This window comes from Podarcis filfolensis (genome assembly GCF_964270895.1).
Source record: "Podarcis filfolensis genome assembly, chromosome: Z".
Lineage (NCBI taxonomy): Eukaryota > Metazoa > Chordata > Lepidosauria > Squamata > Lacertidae > Podarcis > Podarcis filfolensis.
Window position 1 is genome coordinate 43,057,824 of NC_139617.1, and position 25,637 is coordinate 43,083,460.

General features: G+C 44.0%; 1 protein-coding gene across 1 annotated transcript in view; it reads left to right on the forward strand.

The window, feature by feature from the left end:
* PAPPA (pappalysin 1) overlaps positions 1–25,637 on the forward strand; it is a 236,225-nt gene that overhangs the window by 168,912 nt on the left and 41,676 nt on the right. Inside the window, exons 14-17 of the mRNA XM_083597139.1 lie at positions 6,067–6,235; positions 16,939–17,122; positions 21,198–21,408; positions 23,570–23,741. Of these exons, the coding sequence (XP_083453265.1) occupies positions 6,067–6,235; positions 16,939–17,122; positions 21,198–21,408; positions 23,570–23,741 (736 nt within the window). The remainder of the gene's footprint in view (positions 1–6,066; positions 6,236–16,938; positions 17,123–21,197; positions 21,409–23,569; positions 23,742–25,637) is intronic.

The window sequence follows — 25,637 nt, forward strand, 5'->3', positions numbered from 1 at the left end:
TGGGAGCAGACGGGGCATTTAACCCACATGGGAAAATGTCAGTAGATTATTTCCACCTCCTTTGTCTCTCCTCGGCTTTCATGGTCCAGCTTCAATCTATGCTAGGAAAATCCTGGAAAAGAAGTCGCAACTCAAAGAGGGCAGGCTCTCTCTGCATGAAAGAAAGAAAGAAAGAAAGAAAGAAAGAAAGAAAGAAAGAAAGAAAGAAAGACCTTGATCCATTCTAACACAATCTTGCACCCCACTTCCAGTAGCTGTACATAATTCTTTTCACTTCCAATTTATTTTCACAGCAGTGTGTGTGCGTTTGTGTGTGTGTGTAGGATCAGTGGAGATCTGAGTTTGAAATCTACATTTATCTATATAGCTCACTGGGTGGGCTTGGGCATAACAGACCCTCCAAGCATTCCTATTTTCCAGGGACAGTCCTGAATTCACAGAAGCTGTCCTGGTTTTTTATTTGATCTCAGAATATCCCGCTTTTCCTTATGATGTCCCTGTTCTCATCAGAGGAATGTTGGAGGGCATGCAACCCCTGAGCCAAGGAGATAAGTAACTAACTATAAACCTTTGGAAGACATCTGAAGGCAGCCCTGTATGGGGAGGTGTTTGCTGGGGCAACCCAGTCAGATGGGTGGGGTGTTGTTGTTGTTGACACCCCCATTTTAATTGGAAAAATGTTGTAGGGTATGGTATAAACACAGGATGGTCTTGCACAGCACCTAATCTGACCTTTAAAACTCTTTGTGGCTTGGAATCAGGGAGTAAGTGAAGGGCCTCTCTTCTCCCCAACGTTCTTCCCATATACCATAGGTGTTGGAACCTGTGGGGCCCTCTGGGTGTTGCTGTGCCCCACCTTCCATCAGTCTCACTCAGCAAGGCCACGAGAGTTGTAGGGCAGCAACATCCTGAGTAGGCAGGGAGCCTCCAGCCCAAATGCAACTCTCCTGTCCTCTCTGTCTGGCCCTTGGGACCTTCTCCTCCCTCTCTGCAGGCCACTCCTCCCTCTCTGCAGACCACATGCCTCACACCCAGGGTTTACTTTCCTTTTTCCTTTTGGCCTGGATGGTATGTATCCTTCCACTATTTTAATGCCTATTGGTTGCATAGACTGAGGATAGGGGGCGGGGTGCTAAGAATCTACTGTACAGATGTAAAATTAATTGTTGCACTCATTTTTGACTTTGGACTAGGGGTGGGTGATCCATTTGATTCAGTTTCAGTTGAAGTGAATCTACTAAACGTGTGCTTTTTGACACACAATGGAAACCGAAACAGGGCTATCCTTCGAAATTCACACTTCTCTGAATTTTGCAATGTATCTTCCGGCCAAGCAAAGTGTGCAAATGTACACAAACTAAGACAGTGTTCCTGAAAATGCACATGTTAGTGAGAATAACATGCAAAAATTGCTTTATATTAAGGGAAATCATTTTGCAGCAATGTGCATATTGAGGAAAATTTATACCAAAATGTGTATGTTATGACAAAATTGCATTAATATAATGATGGATTTTTCACAATGAATTCTTGTTTTAAAAATATAAATAAATTGCAAACTGGTTGGAAAATGTGGAGAAGTCAATTTAATTTAATGAGATCTTTGTTGATGTTTCCACACCAGTTTGCCATTTTCTTTTCTTTTATATTTTAAAAAGTCCAGTGGAAATTCACCAGTATTTTAGTGCAAATTTATCTAAATATGCCGATTTTTGTATGGAAGTTTGCCTAATGTACACATTTTTGCACAGCAATTTCCTTTAATATAATGCATCTTTCTATGCAATTTTCATTGATATGTCTATTTATACGTACTTTAACCTTGTGGAGGCTTTACTGTACTTTACTGTTACTTACTGTGACAACTTCATGGTGAGTACTGGCACCTATTTTTCTAGAAAAAAAGCACTGACCAAAGGTATCAATCATAACAGCCTTAAAAATTAAAATACCCTCCTCCTTGCTTTTTCCAAAGGCAATTTTGTGTATATTTTCTACAGTGTTTATTGACGTATATAGGTGATGTTCAAAAGCATCAAAAACAATAAAACCCTCTTTTTTAAGTTTTCAGATGTGGATTGGAATTACTTTTTTTAAGTCAGTTATCATCTCGTATTTAATCCTTTTTCTCGAGCGATTGCATCGATTTGCCAAACCTTAAGAAAGGTATCCTCTTGCAGAGATTCAAAGAGATAGTTCCATCAAAGCACTGGTTGTTACAGGAATAAGGCATCGTCATTATTATTTAAAGAAGAATTCTGTACCCTTTTGAAAAACACACACACACCTTCTGCAAAAAATGGCTTCGGAATTTTGTAGAAGTGTGGCCTTGATTTTTTGCCCTACAAATTAAATCCCTTCAGTTGCCTCCCACCTTTTACTGCATTGGCACTGATTGATCACAAAGTGTATGCTTGAATGGCGTGATAAGAATTTCCGCTCCAACATTTTAAGCTCATAAGAGCTTAAAGGGAAGGCGGAGAAGCAAACTGAGCATGTGATTCTGCCACTACCACCCACCATCCCTTCGCCAATGCTTTCAGACATTTCTCTGCAGCAATGGGTCTTTCTCTGTCTCTGTCTCCTTCTGCCTTGGGGCTTGGCCAGACGTCCATAAACTGGACCTCTCATTTGAAACTTGATCCGGCTGTTCACTGGGCTTCTGAGCTTACTCATCTCATTTCAACACAGTAATCAGAAGCCTTGTATCTAGGTCAGAGCATGTTGTCTGCATTGATTTTTTGTTTTGTTTTGTTTTGTTTTGTTTTATTGCTATGGATGCAACTATCTTGGTCTTCTTGATCTAATAAAAGGAGTAAATAGGTCTACCCTGAGTAGACCTATTGAAATAGGTGGTTAAAACTAGAGGAAGAAGAACCTGCTAGATCAAACCAAAGGCTTGTCTTGCCCCACATTTTGTCCCCACCATAGCCACCCAAATTCCTAAGGGAAAGGGTCGTGGATCAGTGGGACAGCATCTGCCTTGCAAGTGGAATGTCCCAGGTTCAAACCCCAGCCGGAATTCACCATGAATGCCTCCCTTGTTCTCTTATAATGGCAATGGTGCCCACCTTAGAGGTGCTGGAACTGAGTTCTGGTGAGTTTCCGCTGAAAAAAAAGCTCTGAACAGGGGAAATGCATAGCTATCATAACTAGTACACTTTATCATCTGTATAATTGTTTGTTTCCTTGTTAAATCCGTCCAAGTTGGTGGATATCATCACACCTTATGTTAGCGAAATCCCATGTGGAGACACTTTTGAAATTTGCCAATGCCACGTTGGGCTCCTAAAGGTATGTGTGCTGAAAGCTCAGTCAACGTTCTAGGTGAAGGGTCCAAGAGTCCCACTTCTCCCCAAAGCAATGACACTTACAATGATTTTTTTTTTAAGATAAATGGTGTCTTGCTTTCTATTCTCATTCTTCCCCGTCCTCCCCCTTCCCCTCTTACTTTTGCTTTTCTTTTGCTCTGAGTTTTCTACTGTATTCCCACAGACAGGTAGCCTGTGTTTTCCTTGCTGTGTAATTATGTGACTGCTCTGCATACTTTGCCGTTGGAAGCAAGTACACTTGCTTTTCTTGGTTCCACTAAACCTTGTTTTCTTGCCATCCACCTTGCCTGGCCAGCCAAGAGCTGGCTTCTGCCAGGTAGACTGTGTTATCACCCTCTTCAAGTTACATCTGTGCAGGTGCTGGTGGGAGGGCCTGCGCATGGATGTAAAGCACTCCCTGTAAGAGTAGATTTGGTTCCTGTGTTTGATTTTGTGCCACATATGAAGGGGATACCTGTCACCTCAAAAGAGCCTCTCAGCTTCTCGAATTCAATCACCAGCCGCAAAACAGCAGCCTCTTAGTGTTTATCAATGCACTTCCAAAATCTTGTGCCTTTTGCTCATCCTGTGACCCAACCCATCTTATCAATTTTTGTTCTTTTCATTTTCTCATTTTTCCAATTATAAATTCAGTGCAGCCCATTTACACATCATCTTGCAAATTCTGCTTCTTCTTAACAAAATGCATCAAAGTGTGTATACATGTTTTATATTTTACACAAAACGCACCAAAAAACCCATGTGTTTCTCTTACTATGCATAGTTCTGCCCATCTTTGCAATAAATTTCTGTATGTTAATATAGTGCATTTCTGTACATCATTTTCACTTAATTTGTGTGTGCTGTCTCCCCCCCCCCCATATATGGGTTTTTGTACACATTTTGTTTCTCTTGGGGGTGAGGTGATAGTGAAATGCATGACAGAAGTTTGAACCCATGCTGATTTCACAGCATTTCCCAAACTTCTGAGTTCATCCCTTGATCTCTTGATGAGCTTATAATGTTGTCAGCGACCCCAACCCAAATTCTTATGACTATAAATAAAATACAGTTGAGATATATTGATATATAGTCAACATTTATTAATGACCGATCTCCATGACTAGGAATCAAACAATGTTAGGGGAAATAAAACAGCCTGTTAAATACTGAGTAGCATCATTGGAAAGGGAGTTGAACTCTGCACACACCCATTGGCATTTCTGAGGCACCTAGTTCCTAATTAAATTATTCGCAGTATGCCTTGCACACTTCTTTTCCACCCCTAGCCACTTTTTGATCTGGGGGAGGACCAGTACTGACCACTCTGGGAAGCCCAGCTTTAACAGATACACTGTGACATTGTCACAACTGCGCCATGAATCATGGCAAAAATCAGCTTAAAGCGCTGTGCTGCAAGTGGTCAGTGGAGGCTGGTCCATGGGACAAATGGGGCATTGCCCCATCAACTCCAGTATGCCTCCTGCCAGCCCCCAATGGCTCTGCCTGTCATTGGTTCTGCCTCCACCTATTATTGGTCTACCTGCCTTCCACCCTGCCTCTCCCAATGGGCACCAGCCCCCACTGCAACTAGCTCATAAAGGTAAAAAGACAACCAGGCAGGCCTTGGGCAAAGTGCTCCCTTTCAATCCAAGGGCTTGCTGTGAAGGTAAATGAGAGCAGGGTGGTTGATCCTTCAGCAGGCAGTTGGATGCTATAGAATACCAATGCAGTGCCTTCCATGCTAAAGTCAGCAATCATTAGCACTCCTTCCGTAATGCTTCCCTCCCCAGTTTCATCTCATGGTATTGATCTCCTTGCGTTCCTCTCTCGCCTTTTCAATCTTCCAAATGGAATAATGGGGGTGGGGTTTTTTGGCAATTAGGAGCTTAGGTATAATTCAGCCGAGTCCTACTGAATCTTGCTGAAACATAGTCCTTGAAAGGTTTGGCGAGGGAAGAATTTTGCATGTTGTAAGGATAATTTAAGGGGGTGGGGGGGAGCAATTGCATGGGACTCCGTGGCTAAAATGATGAACTTGGACATTGCAGGGGCACTGAAACTGCTGAGCGGTTTTAAAGGATAAGCTACAACCTCCTGTTTTAATTACCATTTTCACTGTTTTGAACATAGCACTGTTTTGGGATGCAGTTGGATGCTAGTTTTCCTAGTGCTTATGTTCTGTTTTCTAATGTTCCTTTCATGCTGTAGTACCTGTTGTGTTAAGCAACTGCGGCTTTTTGACCCATATGCTGGTGTGTCACGATAAATTTAATTCCCACCAGTGGGAATGTCATTGGACAGTTTCGCTGCCCCCCACCCTCCCATTCCGCACATACCTGCTTTGGTTCCCCCATGGTTCCTCCATGAAAACAGCAGGAGGGAGCTGTAAGCTTGCATACTACCTCAAGTTTTGTCACTTTACTCCTGCAATTTTCTGGGTTTATGGGGTTGCAAATGGATTATTTTTGGAACCAATTAACATGGAAACGAGCACAAAACTTCCACTATATTCTGCTCGCTTTCCAGAAATGGCTTTTATGTTGTGTGAAAGCTCAAATATAATGCAGAAATTTACAGCTGGGAAAATGGAATAAAGTGCTGTGTGAATGCAACCTAGATGAACTTGTTTTATTGAGCATTTTGATTACAGGTGTTTTATTGCTTTATTGTGTATTTTAATTGTGCACATTGTTGTTGGTTTTGTACTTGTAAACCACCAAGAAGCATAAATATTCCTATTCTCCCCCAACAGTTGTGTCCACTACTCATGCAAAGCCACTGACTGCCAAGAACTGGAGATTGAGAATGCTGTGCTGACCTTCTCCAGTGCGGGGCGTTTTAATGGTGCCCAGTGCAATGTCACCTGCAAGACAGGCTACATCCTTCAAATACAGAGAGATGACGATCTTGCAAAGAATCAGGTTTGTTGCTGCAGTGCACAATCTGCCAGGGTGAGGGAATAGCTGTCTGGGTTGGGTGGGTGGGGGGAATGGTTTCACCATCATTTAAAGAGATACAGGATCTCATAATATAATAGTAGGCAGTGCTATGGGTTATAGCAGGGGCTGGGGACTTCTTTAATCCTGAAGGCCACATTCCCTTCTGGGCCATATGCCAGTGGTAGGTGAAGCCGGGTAGGTGAAGTTGGTGGAACAATGAATCTTGTATCTACACACACTCACACCCAACTACTGAGAGCCAGTATGGTGTAGTGGTTGAGAGCGGTAGTCTCGTAATCTGGGGAACCAGGTTCGCGTCCCTGTTCCTCCACATGCAGCTGCTGGGTGACCTTGGGCCAGTCACACTTCTTTGAAGTCTCTCAGCCCCACTCACCTCACAGAGTGTTTGTTGTGGGGGAGGAAGGGAAAGGAGAATGTTAGCCGCTTTGAGACTTCTTAAAGGGAGTGAAAGGCGGGATATCAAATCCAAACTACTCCTCCTCCTCCTCCTCCTCCTCCTCCTCCTCCTCCTCCTCTTCTTCTTCTTCTTCTTCTTCTTCAAACTAAGGTCAATTCTGTGTCCCGGGCAGCTGTCTACCAGCTCCATCTGGTATGCAGGCTGAGGCACTACCTGCCCACAGACTGTCTTGCCAGAGTGGTGCATATTCTGGTTATCTGTCACTTGGACTACTACAATGTGCTCTATGTGGGGCTACCTTTGAAGGTGACCCGGAAACTGCAACTAATTCAGAATGTGGCCGCTAGACTGGTGACTGGGAGTGGCCACCGAGATCATATAACACCAGTCCTGAAAGACCTACACTGGCTCCCAGAATGTTTCCAAGCACAATTCAAAGTGTTGGTGCTGACCTTTAAAGCCCTAAATGACCTCAGCCCAGTATACCTGAAGGAGCCTCTCTGCCCCCATCGTTCAGCCCAGACACTGAGCTCCAGTGCCGAGGGCCTTCTGGCGGTTCCCTCACTGTGAGAAGTGAGGTTGCAAGGAATTAGGCAGAGGGCCTCCTTGGTAGTGGCGCCCTCCCATCAGATGTCAAGGAAATAAACAACTATATGACTTTTAGAAGACATCTGAAGGCAACTCTGTTTAGGGAAATTTTTACTGTTTGATGTTTTATTGTGTTTTTAATATTCTGTTGGGAGCTGCCCAGAGTGGCTGGGGAAACCCAACCAGATGGGTGGGGTATAAATAAAATAATAATAATAATAATAATAATAATAATAATAATAATAATAATAATTACAACATTAGGTTAAGGCATGATCACTTTGTTGCATTCTGTTGCCCCTTGTTTGAGTTATATTAATAAGTCTCATGAATTTTTTTTTGACACCTCCCACTTCTCCTTGTGATAGGGATATATATGGGATCAATGAAATATAGAGTTGGAGTACTTTAGTTAAGTGAAATGTGGCTTCCAGTTGAAAATGTCTGCATTGATTTGTTCTTAATATACCACTCTATGAAGCTGTACTATGTTGCCTCAGTTTGATTGGGGGGGGGGGGCTTTCCTTCCCTGCCTCCTCTCTGGACTTCTGTCCTTCAAAGCCCTGTCTTAATGGCACCACTGAAATAGGTACCATTCCTGATAAATAGGGATCCTTGTGGGTTGGGTCTGGGAGGTGATACACAGGATGGTTGTCTTAGAGTGCCTGCAGGGATTGAACTGCACAACCACTAGACCCATTTCAGACTGTATGGGTTGTATCCAGTGATAGCAGGCTCAGTGAAATTAATGGATCTAAGTAAGGCATGGAAACTGTTTTCAATGGGACTACTGTGAGTAGAACTAGCATGGGATACAACCCTATAGCTATGAAGAGAAAGCCCACCATAGCTCAGTGGCAAAGCATCTGCTTTGCATGCAGAGGGTCCCAGATTTCTGGCATCTCCAGGTAGGGCTTGGAATGTCCCCTGCTTAAAATCATGGAGAGCCTCTGCCAGTCAGTGTAGGCAGTACTCTGCTAGATGGACCAATAGTCTGACTCAGGATAAGCCAGCTTCCTATGTTCCTTTTGCTATCCACCTAGAGTGAGTCCCCTATCTGGGCCTTCATTGTGACAGATCTTACCCTAACGTGGCCTCAGCACCAACTGACTTCCTCCTTGTCTCTTCCAGGAGAGAGCTGGCAGCTACTATTCCCCACCCCTACACACACACACACACACACACACACACACACACACACTCAGCATCACCCCGCCCCACCAATTGCTTGTTTACTTCTCTTTCCACTGGCTCTATGCGAAGAAGAGAAATCCAAGGTTTAGCACACACATGCACAAAGCAGTTTCACAACTTTCTGCACATTCAAGGGCCGCGCTGTGGAGAGCATTCATTGAGAGTGTTAATTGAGGACAAATTTGCAAGTGGGTGGGCTACGCCTAGAGGTTTATATAGCATCATTTTGTGAAAACACTAAGACCCTTCATAATGCTACCAAGGGGAGATACTTGAGGTGCGTGTGGGGGAAGGGGAGTCCAGGATGAGTCAACCCCTTTTTGATTTAATTGCAGACCCAACAGAGGACACTGCAGACTGGGCCTCATCCCACCCCCACTTCCTTCATGCTAACTGGCACCAGTACCAGAACCTCCCTAAAGCTGATCACTTCTTGCAGTACGGAAAACAAATTCTCAAATGAGCCTGACTTACTGAACAAGGAAATGCTTGGGAAATGGGCCCTTATCGTCAAGAAGTGCAAGAATCTGCAAACCAAACAAATCACCATCCATATCGTTTTTGTGGCAGGGAGCCCTCTGTGGGGCGGGGCGGGGGGGTTGGCGGCGGCAGGAGATTAGAGCCAGTTAGTGTGCCTGGTTTTGATCAAGGAGCCCTGCTTGCAAGGCAAATGGGTACTTAGTTAATTCACACACACACAGCAGTCTCTCTCCACTGAGGTTTTGGGGCTTGGATGCATGTAGGGAATCTGCCCGTTGGCCCATCTAGCTGAGTCCTGTCCCAATGCTGACTGATTGTGGCTTTCCAAGGTTTCACACAGAGGTCTTTCCCATCACTTTTGAGTGGAGATGACAGGGAGATTGAAACTGGGGCCTCCTGCATGCAGATTATGTAATCTACCATTGAGTTGTAGACTCCAGTAAGTCTCTGAATACCAGTTGCTGGGAATCACAGGTGGGCAGAGTGCTGTTATGCTCTGGTCCTCCTTGCTGGCTTCCTGTAGACATCTGGCTAACCACTGTGAGAAAAAGGATGCTGGACTGACTGGGCTTTTAGCCTGATCTAGGAGGGCTTTGCTTAAGTTCTTCACAATGCAGACATTAACCTAGGCCAGCATCTACAAATCCACTCGCCAGCTCACCAGAGGCGAATGCACCCCAAAACTTTGGTGAACAGGACATTCAGGCCCTAGCCTGAAGGTCTCATATCCAGAAGCAGCAATGTTAGAGAGAAACTCCTGCTGTCTCTTGCCATCTCTATGCCATGCAGAAATGAGAGGTGACCTTGCTTATTTCGCTAGCCCTCATAATGTGCTAGGGCACACGGGAGAGGGCTTTGCTGGTGTCTACAGATAGTGGCCAACTAGTAAGCCAAGGCAGCAGTAATGGACCATTGACTTTTGATTTAAACTAAGGAAATGTTGAGGAAATATTAATTGCACTTGTCCTTTCCACATATGGTACTGCTTCCTTTTCTTTTCATTGAGTAAACGTAGAGAAAGAGCTGATCCCAATAGGTGCAAGCTGCTGATTTCTTTCTTTTTAACACACGTAGAAAAATATCTCCCTGCTCCAGGATCTATGGTGGGGTGGGCAACCTGTGGCCCTTGGCTGAATTTCATGTGTCCCTCAGCCTAATTTCATTCAAATGGCAAGGGAGGAGGGAATAAGGGGAGAGCAGGTGGGGGCAGAAAGAAAGAGATAAGGGAAGAAAGAATGAGGTTTAGCAATCAGTACCTATTCTCTAGGAACTGTAGCTGTGTGAGGGGAAGGGAGGTCTCCTCACAACCATCAGAAAGTCACAGTTAAGCCACAGTTAATAAGCCACAGTTTCCAAGATGCTTTGCGGAAAGCCATGACTGTAGCAGTTGTACAGTGGTACCTCGGGTTAAGAACTTAATTCATTCCAGAGGTCCAATCTTAACCTGAAGCAGTTCTTAACCTGAGGCATGCTTTCACTAATGGGGCCTCCTGCTACCCCTGCACTGCTGGTGTGCAATTTCCATTCTTTTTATATATATATAAATTTTTATTAGTTTTTTTAACATATCTTTTTCAACAGTAATTAAACATACTTTTACATCTTATTCAAATTTTTGACTTCCATCAATCCTGCAATTTTCATTCTTATCCTGGGGCAAAGTTCTTAACCCGGAGCAACCACTTCCTGGTTAGCGGAGTTTGTAACCCGAAGTGTCTGTAACCAGAGGTACCACTGTATCATAGAGCTTTAACTGCATTGTGTGGATGAGGCCTCTATTGCAGCAGTGATGGATTTAGGTGCAAGGTAAATAAGATATAGTTTATAATCTCAGATTAGGTGAGGCCTCTATATTCTTGAAAAATTTCTTCCACACTCTTGGAGGAGGTTGGTGAAAGGTTCAGTTTGGAACATAGGGGGCTGCCTTATGCAGAGCCAGATCGTGGGTCCACCTAGCTAAGTATTGTCTACACTGATGGGAAGTACTTCTGCAGGGTTTTCATACATGGGTCTCTCCCCACCTTATTTGGATATGCTGTGGATTGAACCTGGAACCTTCTGCATGTGATGGTTCTGCATTTTACCACTGAGCAACAGCCCTTCTCCAATATAATGGTTGGGATCCTGAGTTCAGAACACCTAGGAAACTGCCTGAGTCAGAATTTTGGTCCACCTAGCTCAGTATTGTCTACAGTGAGTGCAGACAGGGATTATTTCCAGCCATGCCTGGCAATGCCGGGGATTTGACCTGGGACTCACCTCATGCAAAGCAAACGCTCTACCAGTAAGCTGTGGTTCTTCCATTTGTCTGCCTGCAAATCAGGTGCAGAATTCTGAGAGGGCCTTTGCATGCAGCTCTCCACATCACAAGCGATTTTGCTTGCACACAAATACGCTGCAATTTCACAAGCAAGCACATGCACGCGCGCACACGTTGTCTATCAAGGGTTTGGAATTCATTTTTGTGTACTGATAAGAGCTTTGCCACTGACTAAAATTCCCCCCTGCAATAATAGCAATCCAGTAGTGCATGTGCTTCTTTGCCTGTGTCATTTGTTTGATGGTTGAACTTCCTCCCTGTTTCCCACCTCTTGCCTCTGCAACCCCCACCCCTGTTTAGTAACAAGCTGCCACTCTCTCAGTTGGTGGCTTGGTGTCATCGCAGCCTCTCCTCCTCTGCTGCCTCTGTGGTCAGGAGGTGCTGCTTAAAACTTGACAGCTCCTTAATGCTCTGTAAAAAATTAATCAATCATGCGGGAGCTGAGAGGGAGAGAGAAAAGGCCAGCCTCATGTGGGTTCAATTTGAGGCTCCTCTTTCAAAATGCAGCAGCCAGTTCTTTGGGGGAAAGGGACTGTATAGGGTCCAGTTGAAAGGGGCAGCGGATGGATTTTGCAAACCAGCAGCACTACAAAGGGTTTGTGTGTGTTCTGTAGGGTATGCATTACTGTTACCATATTATTTGTTAAAGATAACAGAGGATATTCCACTGGATAACAGCCTAGTTATGGGGAGAAATTCAGTTCCATTTCTATATGAAACTCCCTAAACTGCTATTCCCAAAATGCAGCCAGTTTCTGAATTCACTCTTCTCTACATAGTGCAAGGCAGCTCTCAAACCAAATGTTTACCCCCAAAAATTAATAAAAATATGTATGTTAGGGGAAGGTTTGCAAATGCTTTGTGTTTGTGGAAATAGCATGCAGTAATGTATTAGGGGGAAGAACTTGCAAAAATGTGCACGTTGGGATAAGTTTGCACTAAAACTGTGACAAATTTTTGTGAGGACTTTTAAAAAATGCATGAAGAATTCACAAACTATAGCACTGCAGAAGGTATGTCTGGAAGGGTGTATAACTCGGAAAGCTCATCAATAACACCTGCACTTTTAAACTCCCTGTCTATTGAGATCAAGCAGTGCTCTCACTGTACTCTATTCAGTGCTTGCTAAAAAACAGTCTTGTTTAGGCAAGCCTATCCAGATGCTTACAGAACAGAGGTAATTTTAATCAATTTTAGGATTTTAACTTTTGTATGTTTTAAAGTAGTCTTGTGATTTTTTTCTTGATGTTCTTCTTTTATCTTTTTGTAAATCATTTGTGCTTTTACATTTATTTATTTTTACAAATGTTTCGAAATAAATACAGTGGTACCTCGGGTTATATGCTTCAGGTTACAGACGCTTCAGGTTATAGATTCTGCTAACCCAGAAATAGTATCTCGAGTTAAGAACTTTGCTTCAGGATGAGAACAGAAATCGCACGGGGGCGCGTAGTGGCAGCGGGAGGCCCCACTAACTAAAGTGGTGCTTCAGGTTAAGAACAGTTTCAGGTTAAGAACAGACCTCCAGAACGAATTAAGTTCTTAACCCGAGGTACCACTGTAAATAAATTCAGCTCCACTGAATTCAATGGGGCTTACTCCAAGTAAGTCGGCATAGGATTGCAGCCTTTGTCTCTTTTATTATTAAGTTAGCATTTCCTTTTAAAAAATAAAATAAATGCTGTCACAAGATCCGGTAACATAGCCACTGGCTGAGAGGGCTTTAGAAGAAAATTAGACAACTTTGAAAGAGGCGCATAGATTTGTGGATTGTTGTCCTTTCACTCCTGATCATCCTATACTGTATATGACATTTATGGTCTGTAGACCAAATAAACTAAACTTGAGGTCTTGAAAGATTCCAAACTGCACCAATTCCTTAGTCCAATTTATAGCAGGCATTCCTTGTTTTGCATCAGTTTACTGGCTTGGAAAACTCTGCAGGGGGAAGTGTCCATTTGGGGAACTGCCTGTCTTCCTTAGACAGGAGGTGTGCTGTAAGGCTGCTTTTCCCATCCAAAAGCAGCCATATATCAAAAGCAGATAGGTCCCAAGCTGCTGAAACTATTAGGGTGCCTTGGCAAATGGGGACTCAGCTTCCCTTTGATGTATGCTGGAAAAATTCCCCATGCTTTCATAAGCACACATCAATGCTTGGCAGAACCAGACTCCCGACATTGCCAGACCTGAATCAGATCTCTCTTCTCTCCCCCCCCCCTTTCTGGGGGGGGGCACACATAGTTTCACAGTGTCCCAGTCAGCTGTGTGGTAGGTGTTGCCATTTAACCATTCCACGTATGTTCTGTTTGGCTCAGATTGTTCATATAGGACATGGAGAGGCAAACTAAGGCCCGGAGGCCGAATCTGGCCCAATCGCCTTCTCAGTCCGGCCCACGGACGGTCCAGGAATCAGTGTGTTTTTACATGAGTAGAATGTGTCCTTTTACTTAAAATGCATCTCTGGGTTATTTGTGGGGCATAAGAATTCATTCTTTTTTTCTTTTTCAAAATCTATTCTGGCCCCCCACAAGGTCTGAGGGACACTGGACTGGCCCCCTGCTGAAAAAGGTTTCTGACCCGTGATATAGGAATTAGTAAGCGGCCTTATACAGAGTCAGACCATTTGTCCATCTATTTGAGTATTGTCTTTGTTGACTTGCAATCAGTCCCTGGGATTTCGGACGGGGATCTCTCCCTGCCCTACCTGAGGCAGGTAGCGGTGACAAGAGATGAATATTGAAGCCTAATAGAAAAAATTAAAACTGAGAAATTGCTGGGTCTGGATGACATCCAGCTGGGAGTTCTCAAAGAACACAAATGTGAAATCACTGATCGTCTAACAAAAAGATATGTAGCTTGTCTCTCAGATCAGCCTCCATATCTAAGGACTGGGAAGTAGCCAATGTGGCACCATTTTAAAAAAAGAGAGAGATCCAGGGGGAATCCTGGAAATTACAGGCCAGTTAACTTAATGTCTGTCCCAGGAAAAATGGTGGAAAGTATTGTTAAAAATAAAATAACCAAGCATATAGAAGAACAAGCCCGACTGAAGCAGAGGCGGCATGGCTTCTGCAAGGGAAAGTTCTGTCTCACAAACCTATTAAAACTCTTTGAGAGTGTCAATAAGCATATAGATAGAGGCGATCCAGATGACAAAGTAACCTGGACTTTCAAAATGCTTGGAGAAAAAAATGGTTTGACCAGGAATTTGTTAAGTTGCATGAAGTAAAGAGCAGGGCTTAACAGATAGTTATATGAATGGGAAGATATAGAAAGCAGAGTCCCCAAGGGATCTGTGTGTTTAAACTTGTTCATAAATGAGCTAGAGTTAGGAGTGAGCAATGATATGGCCAAGTTCGCTGACGATACAAGATTTTTAGGGTCACTATAACAAAAAGATTGTGAAAAGCTCCAAAAGGATTTCTCCAAACTGAGTGAATGGCCAATAAAATGACAATTGCAATTCAGTGTAAACAAGTGTAAAGTGATGCATGTCAGGGCAATTTTTAAAAGTTAATTTCACATACACACTCATGGGGTCTGAATTGGCAGTGTCTGATCAGGAATGAGACCTTGGGGTCATAGTAGTTAGCTAAATGAATATTCTAACTCATGGTGTGGCAGCTGTGAAGAAGGCAAGCTCCATGATAGGGATCATTAGGGAAGGAATTGAAAATAAACCTGTTGATGTATTGCCGTTGTAAAAATGTATGGCACAACCGCATTTACCGTGTACAGTTTTGGTCACCTAATCTCAGAAAGAATATTGTAAAGTTGGAGAAGGTTTGGAAAAGGGCATCCAAAATGATCAAGCGGATGGAGTGACTCTCCTATGAATAAAGGTTGCAGCATTTGGGACTTTTTAGTTTAGAGAAAAGGTGAACAAGAGGTGACAAGTTATAGGTTTATAAGATTACGCAAGACATGGAGAAAGTGGATAGAGAAAAGTTCATCTACCTCTCTCATAACACTAGAACTCATAGGCATCCAATGAAGCTAAATATTGGAAGATTCAGGACAGAGAACAGAAAGTACCGTATTTTTCGCCCTATAGGACGCACTTTTTCCCCTCCAAAAATGAAGGGGAAATGTGTGTGCGTCCTATGGGGCGAATGCAGGCTTTCGCTGAAGCCTGGAGAGCGAGAGGGGTCGGTGCGCACCGACCCCTCTCGCTCTCCAGGCTTCAGGAGAGCCCCAGCACCAGCCCCACAAGGTCCCACTGTCTCCTGATGTGGTTTGGAGGCTGACGGCGGGGAGACGTGTGCTTCTTCCCGCCACCAGCCCCACAAGCTCCGGGGACAGCGGGGAGGCGCAGCGCGTCTTCCCGCTGTCCCCGGACCTGGTCTGAAGGCTGGCGGCGGGGAGAATAGCGCTTCTCCCCACTGCCGGCCCCACAAGCACCTGGGGGGAAATAATTTTTTTTCTTTATTTCCCCCCCCAAAAACCTGGTGTGTCCTATGGGCCAGTGCGTCCTATGGGGTGAAAAATACGGTACTTCACACAGCTCGTTTAAACTCTGGAATTTACTACTGCATTAGACAGTGATGGCCACCAACCTAGATGGCAGTAGGATAAGACAAATTCATGGAGAAGAAGATCTATTGGAAGCTTGAGTTGAGGTTTGGGAGTTGAGAGTTAAGGTTTGGGAGTTGAAGAAGGAAGAGGGAGGATTAGGTGTGGGTTGGTAGAGTTGTATTGTGAGAGAGTGAGAGGAATTGTTAGGTGGAGTCAGATAGATAGTTGGGAATAATCAGTTTGAAGTTGTTAGGAACTAAGAATAAGAAACTGACAAGAGAAAAATTAACTGAAACCATAAGCTTGTTCCCGCATTTAGAAATAAACTTGATTATTTGTTTATGTTAACAACTGACTAATAATAAATAATAAAATAACGGTATCTCTGCCGTACCTCCACAGCTGGAGACAGCAGTACATCTGAATACCTGTTGCTGGAAACCACAGGAGGGGAAAGTGCTCTTATGCTCAGATTCTGCATGCAAGTTTCCCATTGAGGCATCTGGTTGGCCACTGTGAGAATAGGATGCTGGGTTAGATGGGGAATTGGTGTCTCAGGTCCTAGTCCAACACTTTAACCACCAGACTACATTGGCTCTTGCCTATCATGTAGCATCTGTTTCCATCCTGCAGCCTGATGGTGGGAAGCTTGCAGTGTGTGTTCCAATAGTACTGCTCTTCCACTCCATGACATAATAATAATAATAATAATAATAATAATAATAATAATAATAATCACCTATAGGAAAGGGAACTTGGAGATGGTGAAGGTTGCCCACTGACCTGTTATAACAATGTATAAAAGTCAAAGCAGAAACTGGTACTTGTTCAGGTGATGTGCAGGGAGAAGGGATGAATGAATTTTGACATACAGTTGGAAAAGTTGTTGTACTAGGAGCAGCAATGCATGGAGAAAAAGAGAGAGGAAACATCTGGGGAGATGGGAGGTCAGCTTTTAAATTTGTATTAAATTTGTACTATTTTGTACCAATATGGTGATAATTTGTTATAAATTATGGAAAATCAATAAAAATAATTGCCCCCCCAAAAGGCAAGTGGCCATGGGCTCAAACTCAATTTACAAGCAATTGGGGCAAAGCCAATAAATGGTTTTGGGGGCTCCCACCATGTCTCATTCAGCTCTTAATGAGTCCATGCTTCCTTTTTCAGGTGGAGCCCAGTGTCACCATGACCTGTGTGGATGGGAAGTGGAGCAAGCAGGTAGCCTGCGAACCTGTGGACTGTGGGTTCCCTGACCAGTATCATGTCTACCCAGCCACCTTCAACTGCAGTGAGGGCACCACCTTTGGCAAGAGATGTTCTTTCACTTGTAAGCCTCCTGCCCAGCTCAAGGGTAAGCAGGAAGGACACAAGCGTAAAATGGATCCTTATGCTTCGGTGTTACATGCAAGTGTGGGTAGGCTACCGTGTTGTGTGTGTTGTCTCCTAGCACTGCTCCCAGGCTCCAGTGCCTTGTGTCTCAGCAATACCTGATCTCTGCCTACCTTTCCTTTTTTCTTTCTTTCACAAAATTTATATATTGCTTGGTTGTAAAGCACACGCGTGCGCACTGACAACCCTTAAACCTTGTATACTGAGCTCTGCTCCACAAGGGCACCACATAGGCTTCAGTACTATCTCTGCCACCTGACTAAGCACTGCTGAGCCCTTATCAAGAGCCAGTTCATATCAGCCAATGCATACAAATGTAATGGAGGTAGATCTGTTTTATTTCCAGCCCACTATAATTTTGTGTATGTTCTTTCGTAAACCTATTCCCAATTCTACTCTAAAATGTGTAAGTAAATGAATGTTTGTTTATTTTTATTTAAAAGCATTTCTAAACCACTTAACATTTTTTTAAAAAATAATATCTCAGCATTATATGAAACTGCAATATAGATACATAGGAACACAGGAAGTTGCCATATACAGGGTCAGACAATTGGGTCATCTAGCACAGTATTGGATACAGTGACTGACAGTGGCGCTCCAGGAACTTCAGGCAGGAGATGCTCCCAGCTCTACCTACAGTTTCCTTCTGCATGCAAAGCAGATGCTCTACCACTGAGCTGCGGCCCCTTCCCGTTTCACCACGCGAGGAACCACCCAACAGCTCAACTCAGCATAGAATGTGAGAAAGCATTGTCCACAAGCAAAGCCTGGAAAGAGCAACATTGGTCCAGCCTGCATATTCATGGAATAAATTTGAACTCAGATGTTTGAGGTGCAAGCTTTCTGGACTGTGGCTGGAAAGCTGAGAAATGTCTGTTGGCTTCTGAGAAAAGATCCTGGTCTAAGCACAGGGTCTTGGCCTGACCAAGAAGAGGCTGCTTTCGGCATTCTGAAGTAGCCTGAAACCCACCCTGCTTGCAACTTGAGCATTACGGCAACACTTGGACCGGTAGCTGTCAAAAGTGAAATGGGGGGTGGGGAGGAGAAAAAGAAGTTCTGGGCGCCAAATCACAAAACGATGACTAATAGGGCTCAGCCAGCAAGCTCCTTGAGTCGGGAAGCTGGGATGACTCACTCCTTAATTTGACCACTGATGTCACACAAACCACTGTTTTTTAATGTCACAGTTCATCACCCTGCCGTAGCAAGTATGAGATCATCTGCGCTGGACTGCGGACATGCTGTGTGAGTCAGACAGGAGAAAAACAGAGCCGCTGGACCAGGAAGGGAGCTTTTCAGAACTGTACAAAAATACCTCAACAGCTCATGGCTGTTGGGAGGGGAAAAGATACAGAAGCCCTCTTGCTCCCCCCCCCCTTTTCCAGGCAAACATCTGAGCATCACTGCTTCTTTCTTTTCCTTCATTCTTGTCTTTCTCTTCATTGACTCCTGCCACTAGATTAAGACATGTGGAACCTCTAAACTGAGTCAGGTTTAAGAGGCAACATAGCATTAACCTTCCCACCTATTTGCAATAAGCCCATATGTAGTGTCTGGTTGAAAATCGCTGAAATGTCTGAAAAACTGTTCTCTATTTTGAGATTTTTTTGGGGGGGGGAAAGGTTTGCGTCTGAAGCCCTTGAAGTTGACCATTCAGTCTCTGTTTAAGAAGCTCAAATGAAGGAGTTTACCACCTTCCAAGGTGGACTCTGTGTCTCTGGAGGTTTTTAAAGTAGTTCCTTTAAATGAAAATACCTCATGATTTCTTACTTAGCTTATATGTAAACTATATTATAGTTATTTCTACACAGATTAACGAATAATTGTGTAGCCATTAAGTTTATTTTTTCATATCAGAACAATATTGTCTTTCTTAGAGTTTCCCTGTTTCTTTTACTTATTAATTTATTTTAACAGTTTATGTAAAACGTCAGATTTGTTAAAAGAAACAAAAAGTATTCAGGGACCCCACAAAGTCCAAGATTCTAAACTGTGGTTTACTTACCTTGTTCGCAAATCCAGCACAACAGACTCCCATACAACAGGCTCCCATCTGCACTATGCATTTAAAGCAGTATCATGCCACTTTAAACAGCCATGGTTCCCACAAAGAATCATAGGAACTAGTTTGTCAGGGATGCTGAGGGTTTTTCGGAGATCCAGTGTCTCTTCAAAGAACTATAATTCTCAGAGTCCTCTGGAAAGAAGGATTGACAGTTAAACCACACTTAGAATTACAGCTCTGTGAGGGAGTCCCAGGTTCAATCCCCAACATCTCAAGGCATGACTAAAGACATCATTACCTGAACACCTGGAGAGCTGCTACCAGTCAGTATAGACAATAGATAGACCTGTGACCTGATTTGTATATGTCAACTTTCTATAGGCTTGTGCAGTCATTTCTCCTTCCATGCTGTGTGCTCCTGCTGTGCCCCACCATGCCTGCAGCTGCCTGCTCCCATATGGGGGCCTGGGTTGGGAGTTCTGTAGTGCTGTGAGGCCTCCAGCAACCTCTGCCCCAAAGCAGGGACAGGAGGGAGCCAAGGGGGGCACCAGGCACAGCAGCAACCCAGGGCACATGGCAATGGCACCAATCATGGCATGAGAAGCATGTGGCGTGCCGTGCCTACAAGCAAAAGACTTGAGGGGCCAAAGAAGGAAGGCAGTGACAGGGGGCTCCACCACAGCATGGGAGGGCCTGGCCTTGGCCAACTGCCAGACTCCCTTCTCACAACCCACCCAGCCTCATGGGAGACACGTGCTCCGTGCACTCCATGCATTACCGGGCCAGAAAAGGGAGCCCCCTCCCAGTCTCACGGCAACTTGAGGACTGCTGCAGCTCAGTGGCATAGTGTGATTTGCGCCCTCTAAGAATTTTGCGCCCAGGGGAATCGCCCCAGTAATCACCCCTCCCATGCTACACCACTGATTAGCTCCCAATATGAAAGACATTATGGCCTGAATTACTGTGGACATGAATAAAGTAAGGACTATGAAATGAATCCCTTGGCTCACAGAAGGCACAATATGTGATAATGCCATCATCCTTTACAATCTTGCCACTTTTCCAAAGGCTACACTGGGCAATCACATATTGTTGTTATTTTATTTAAACTTGATAATTGGTTGTTTCACATAAAGGTCTCCAAACAATTTACAAAACTACTTTGAAGTGGCATTTCGTTGCCTGGTAAGTACCTGGCCTGTAATACTGACAAGGCGGCTTCTAAAAGTTTCTGTTTCAGAACACACAATGTGAATAACTTTCTTCTGAGTTGTATCACTGTAGATTGTATGCAAGGGGGGGAGGGTCACATGATGAAATGCTCACCAACATCCCTGCACATAGAAAGCTAATATATTGGGGAACATACTTTGGCTTAGCTCGACATGCACATTGTTTCCCCCCATTTCTGAATTTTATTGGATTGCAGCCAACTAAGTTTTACTCAGGGTGGTCTCACCATGGTTTATGAACCTAAGTTAGTCATGTCTAATCACTTCAGTAGTACACTCCAAAATACAGAACTCTTTTTCTTTTTTATATAAGTTTGGGGACCCTGTGGCCCTCCAGATATTGTTGGACTACTACTCTCAGCATCTCTGACCATAAGCCATGCTTAACATTGGGAAGACACCCAGCTCCCTTCCCCTGTTTTATGTGATGCTTGGTGATGTTTTGAAGATGTATGTTGCTTTAATTATACACTCTTAAAAAAATAAGAAGCTGCTTTATTCTGAGCCAAAACATTAGTCCATCTAGCTTAATATCGTCTCCACTGACTGGCAATGGCTCTCCAGGGTTTCATATAGGGAGTCTCTCGCAGTCTTACCTGGAGTTGTCGGAGACTGAAGCTGGGATCAAATGCTCTGCCACTGAGCTATGGTCCTTTATCTAAAGAGCATAGGGACACAGGAGTCTGCCTTATACTGGGTCAGACCATCCCTAGTTAACACAGCCTTCGGCTCACCAAATTCTTTGGCATGCATTACTCTTCACATCACAACTCACTCTCACTTCTGTCTCTGTCCAGGGAACAACAGCAACTTGACATGCTTGGAAGATGGGCTCTGGTCCTTTCCTGAGGCGCTCTGTGAACTGATGTGCCCAGCTCCTCCTTTAGTCCCCAGTGCCGACCTCCAAACTGCTCGCTGTCGTGAAGAGAAACACAAAGTTGGTTCCTTTTGCAAGTATAAATGCAAGCCAGGTTACCATGTCCCAGGATCCTCTCGGAAGGCAAGGAAGTAAGTGGGTACTGCAAAAGGTTGCTGTGCCTCTTTTCATTACTGATAATTTACAATCAGTCTGGTGTACTGGTTAGAGTGCTGGACTAGGACTTGGGAGTCCCGGGTTCAAATCCCTACTCGGCCATGAAGTTTCTTCGATGACCTTTGGCCATTCATGACCAGGAATGGGGAAGAAATTTAATTCTGCTTGTATGTAAAGGCAAACCTAATTTGCACTTCTAGGGGGAATACAAGAACAGCCATCCTTCAAACTCTGCAGTTCTCTTAATTTTGTGATGTAGTTCTCCAGTCAAACAGTATTTACAAAAATGCATATTTTAGGGGATAAGTGTGCATAAACAGGAGTGTACTAGTGAAAATAACATATCAACTGGATTGCAGGGGAGAATTCCTTGCAAAAATCTGTACAGTAGTAAAAAAAAATTACAAAAACGTGTGTATGAGAAGAAATTTGCATTGTGCTTACAGATTTTCCATGAAGGTTTTATATATATATATAATGCAAATAGTTGTAGAAATGTGGCAAACTGAATTTAGAATTGGAAAAATGAGACAAAGGCTTCCATATATCCCTAGCCACTACCTCTCAGCTGAGTCTTATCTCACATGGTAAAATGTTTGTAAATGGTGCTGGGAATTGTAGCTCTCTAAGTGGTTTCCTAATAAGTCTCAGTACCCTTAGCAGACTATAGTTCCCATGATTATTTGGGAAGGGGGCAGGGAGCCATAACTGTTCAAAGTGGCAGAAGCTTTAAATGTATAGTGCGGAAGTGACCTGACTTTTTCTGCATGAAGCAGAGGGTTTTACAAAATGGGCTCCATGGCAATGGAGGACATTCCATGTATGCTCTCCACTAAAGTCTGAAGTGGGAGATCTGGGAAAGAAGGAAGGAAGGAAGAAAGAAAGGAAGGAAGGAAGGAAGGAAGGAAGGACTTCACATAGCACAACTGAATTATGGAAATTCACTACATGATATATAGAGAAGCTACCAACTTGGACTGCTTTAATAGAAGAATGTGTTAACAGTAAGTCTAGTGGTCATTGTGGTTCAGTTGCCTCCTGTAATAACTCTTAATCTCAGAGTTGTGGGTTTGAGTCCCATATTGGGGGTTGGACTAGATGACCCTCATTGTGTCTTCCAGCTCTATGATTCTATGAAATCATTACTGGCACAAAATCACCTCTGAATACCAATGCCTGGGGCACATGATTCTGGAGAATGCTATTGCATTCATGTCCTGTTTGTGAGCTTCCTATAGGTATATGGTTGACCACTTGTGAGAACAGGATGCTGGACTAGATAGACCACAGGGCTCTTCAGATGTCTTGAACAGGCCAGAAACAAATTGGCCTCCTCTATTAGTTGCTTATGAGAATGAGGCCTTTGAAGGAATGGAGAAAGGGAGTGCCACATAGCTGTTTTGGGACGGAGTTCTAGGCATAAGCTGTTGCAAGAGAGCACAACAGGAGTGGATCAAGGGACCAAAAAGTTTCCTCTAATTCCATAGCGCTTAAATGCAACAACCACAATCCTGGCCGCCACCACCCTCCCCTGCGCACACATAAAAGGGCAAAGCATCAAGGATGACTTCCATGGAATTTTGCATGAGAATGCAATTTAATGGTTTATCTCAGGAGCCTCTTGTTACCTGCTCCTTTATTGAAGATGCCAGCCATTAAAGCTCACCCCTCTCATTCTGTCTCTATAAGCCATTGCATTCACAAACCAGCTCTGTGCTAGGAACCTCCTTTTGGAAATACCCTCTTTGATATGCAACCTGGGGAGTCCCCTTTGAACCTTGGTGGGAAAAAGAAGTTTACTGGTATTCTACGTTTTATGACTCAGTAGGGATGGCGAGTGGAGAAAAAGAAACCCACATCAAAAATAGCCACTGACCTTAAGGTCTGGGTGAAGATTTTCAGTGTGGGGTGGGGGGTGGGGGCAACTTCAGCAGCTGGACCTTTGGAAATAGTCATTGTTTTCATTAGGAGACCACACAGCATAAATCCACCACCATGGTCCTGAAGTGTCAGGGACACAAATGTCTGCCGTGGTGGCAGCTTGGGAAAATGTTACAGAACTCAGGCTGCGTGTTAAATAAATCAACCGTTTCTCCTGTTTACCTTCTCTCCGCCCCCCCCTCCAATGTACGGTAGGAGGGCCTTTAAGATCCAGTGTGGCCAAGATGGAACTTGGCTAGAAGGAGCTTGTACACCTGTCACCTGCGAACCTCCACCCTCCAAGTTCTACGGGCTCTACCACTGCACCAACGGGTTCCAGTTCAACAGCGAGTGCAGGATCAAGTGTGAAGAGGATGGCACCCAAGCTGTGAGTCCCTTCCAGCCTCATCTAAGCTGTTGCAGGTTTCTTAAAAACCTTCCCCTGTAGCGATACCCAAAGAAGTCTCACCAGGACGTGTTACATTGCCACATTCTATTCATCCATCCATCCATCCCTTTTATTTCATAAAATGTATACACCGCTTGATTGTTTTTTTAAAAAGAAAACCCTCAAAGCAGTTTAGAGAAAAAGATAAAACAGTAAAATCAAGAAATACCCACAACTGTATTTTAAAACATACAGAAGTTAAAATACTGAAATATTGCAACTCACCTCAGCTTTCTAAGCATCTTGGTGGGCTTGTCTAAACAGGATGTTTTTAGCAGGTGCCAGAAAGTGTACAGTGAATGTGCCTGCTTGACCTCAATAGGCAGGGAGTTCCAAAGTGCAGATGCTGCCACACTCAATGTCTGAGTTCTTACAAATGCAGAACGGGTATTATGTGACACTTGTAGTAGCGCCAGTTCTGCTGATAGAAGTAGTCAAGTGGGCACATGTGGGGTGAGACAATCTCATAGGCGAACTGGTCCCAAGGGCTTTATATGCTAATAGTAACATATTGAACTTGGCCCAATAGCAAATCAGCAACCAGTTCAGATCTGTGCACAGAGGTCATATGTGCTGACAAAGCCTCACGTCTATCAGCAATCATGCTGCAGCATTCTGCAGTGACCACAGCTTCAAGATCAAGTGCGAGGAAAGCCCCACCTAGACTGCTTTGCAGTAATCCAGTCTTGAAGTAACCAACACATGAACCGCTGAGACCAGGTTTTCCTGGTCCAAGAATGGTCATAGCTGCAGTTGGTAAAAGCATTTCTAGTCATGGAAGCAGGGCCATCTTACCCATAGGCACAAGGGATGCGGGGCACCCGGGCGCCGGGCTCTCAGGGGTGCAAGGCCAAGAGTCCGGGGCCCAAGAGTTGGGTCCGGGGAAGAGCCCACCTGTTGGAGCGCCGCGACGGGCTCTTCTGCTGTGGCCGGCTCTGCGCCACAAGTTTGGGGGTGACCGAGCCAGTGAGACGCTGAGGTAGCCGGCCGGCTCCGCCCTCCTGTGCACCTGGGACTGGGCAACCTGGGGGGGCAGGCGGATCTTTGCACCCCAGCACCACATATGCTTAAGACAGTCCTGCATGGAAGCTACCTGAACCTCCATTGACAGAGCTGCCCATATGATCACTACCCATGGCTACTAGTCACCTATGAGTATGTTCTACCTTACCTGGTACTGTTTGTACAGATTTTTATTTGATTTTACAAAAGTTACATCAGATAATATAGCTGAATAGACCATAACAGTCTTATATCATTCATGCATGGCAAAAGCTACATATTGGGTTTGCCACATTGCAGTGCTGTATCAGACTTATGATTCATTCTCATTAGTCAGCATATATACTCTTAGTTCATAAAGAAGACCAAACAAAGGAAAGAAAGATGAAATTAGCTGTTAATAAGCAATATCATACAGCCAAATACTCTCAATATTTTGGTTTAGTTCTCAATTATTGTAGGTAAGTGTCAGAGGCTCTTAACAGTTGTGAAAAAGCTGGTTTAAATAATATTCACTTTTCTTTCATGTTGCAGGTGAGATAAAATAGAATGCTAATACATGTGAAAGTGGGGGTAGAGGTTGAAACATTGATTCAGATCAACCAAATTGAGCTAAGGCTGGTGGGGGATATTGTTCATTTTTCCGAAACTAGTGTATGTAATGAAGTCAAACCACACTGCCTAGGTGATCTGCCCATGTGATAACTGTAACATATTTGTTTGTGACTCAAGAAGGGCTGTTTTCTAGTCTTCTAGCAATCATCTAGTGTTGCACCAGAAAGATATTTCCAGTGTCTGGTTATGTTTCATCTTGTAGCCTGTAATAGGTGGCCT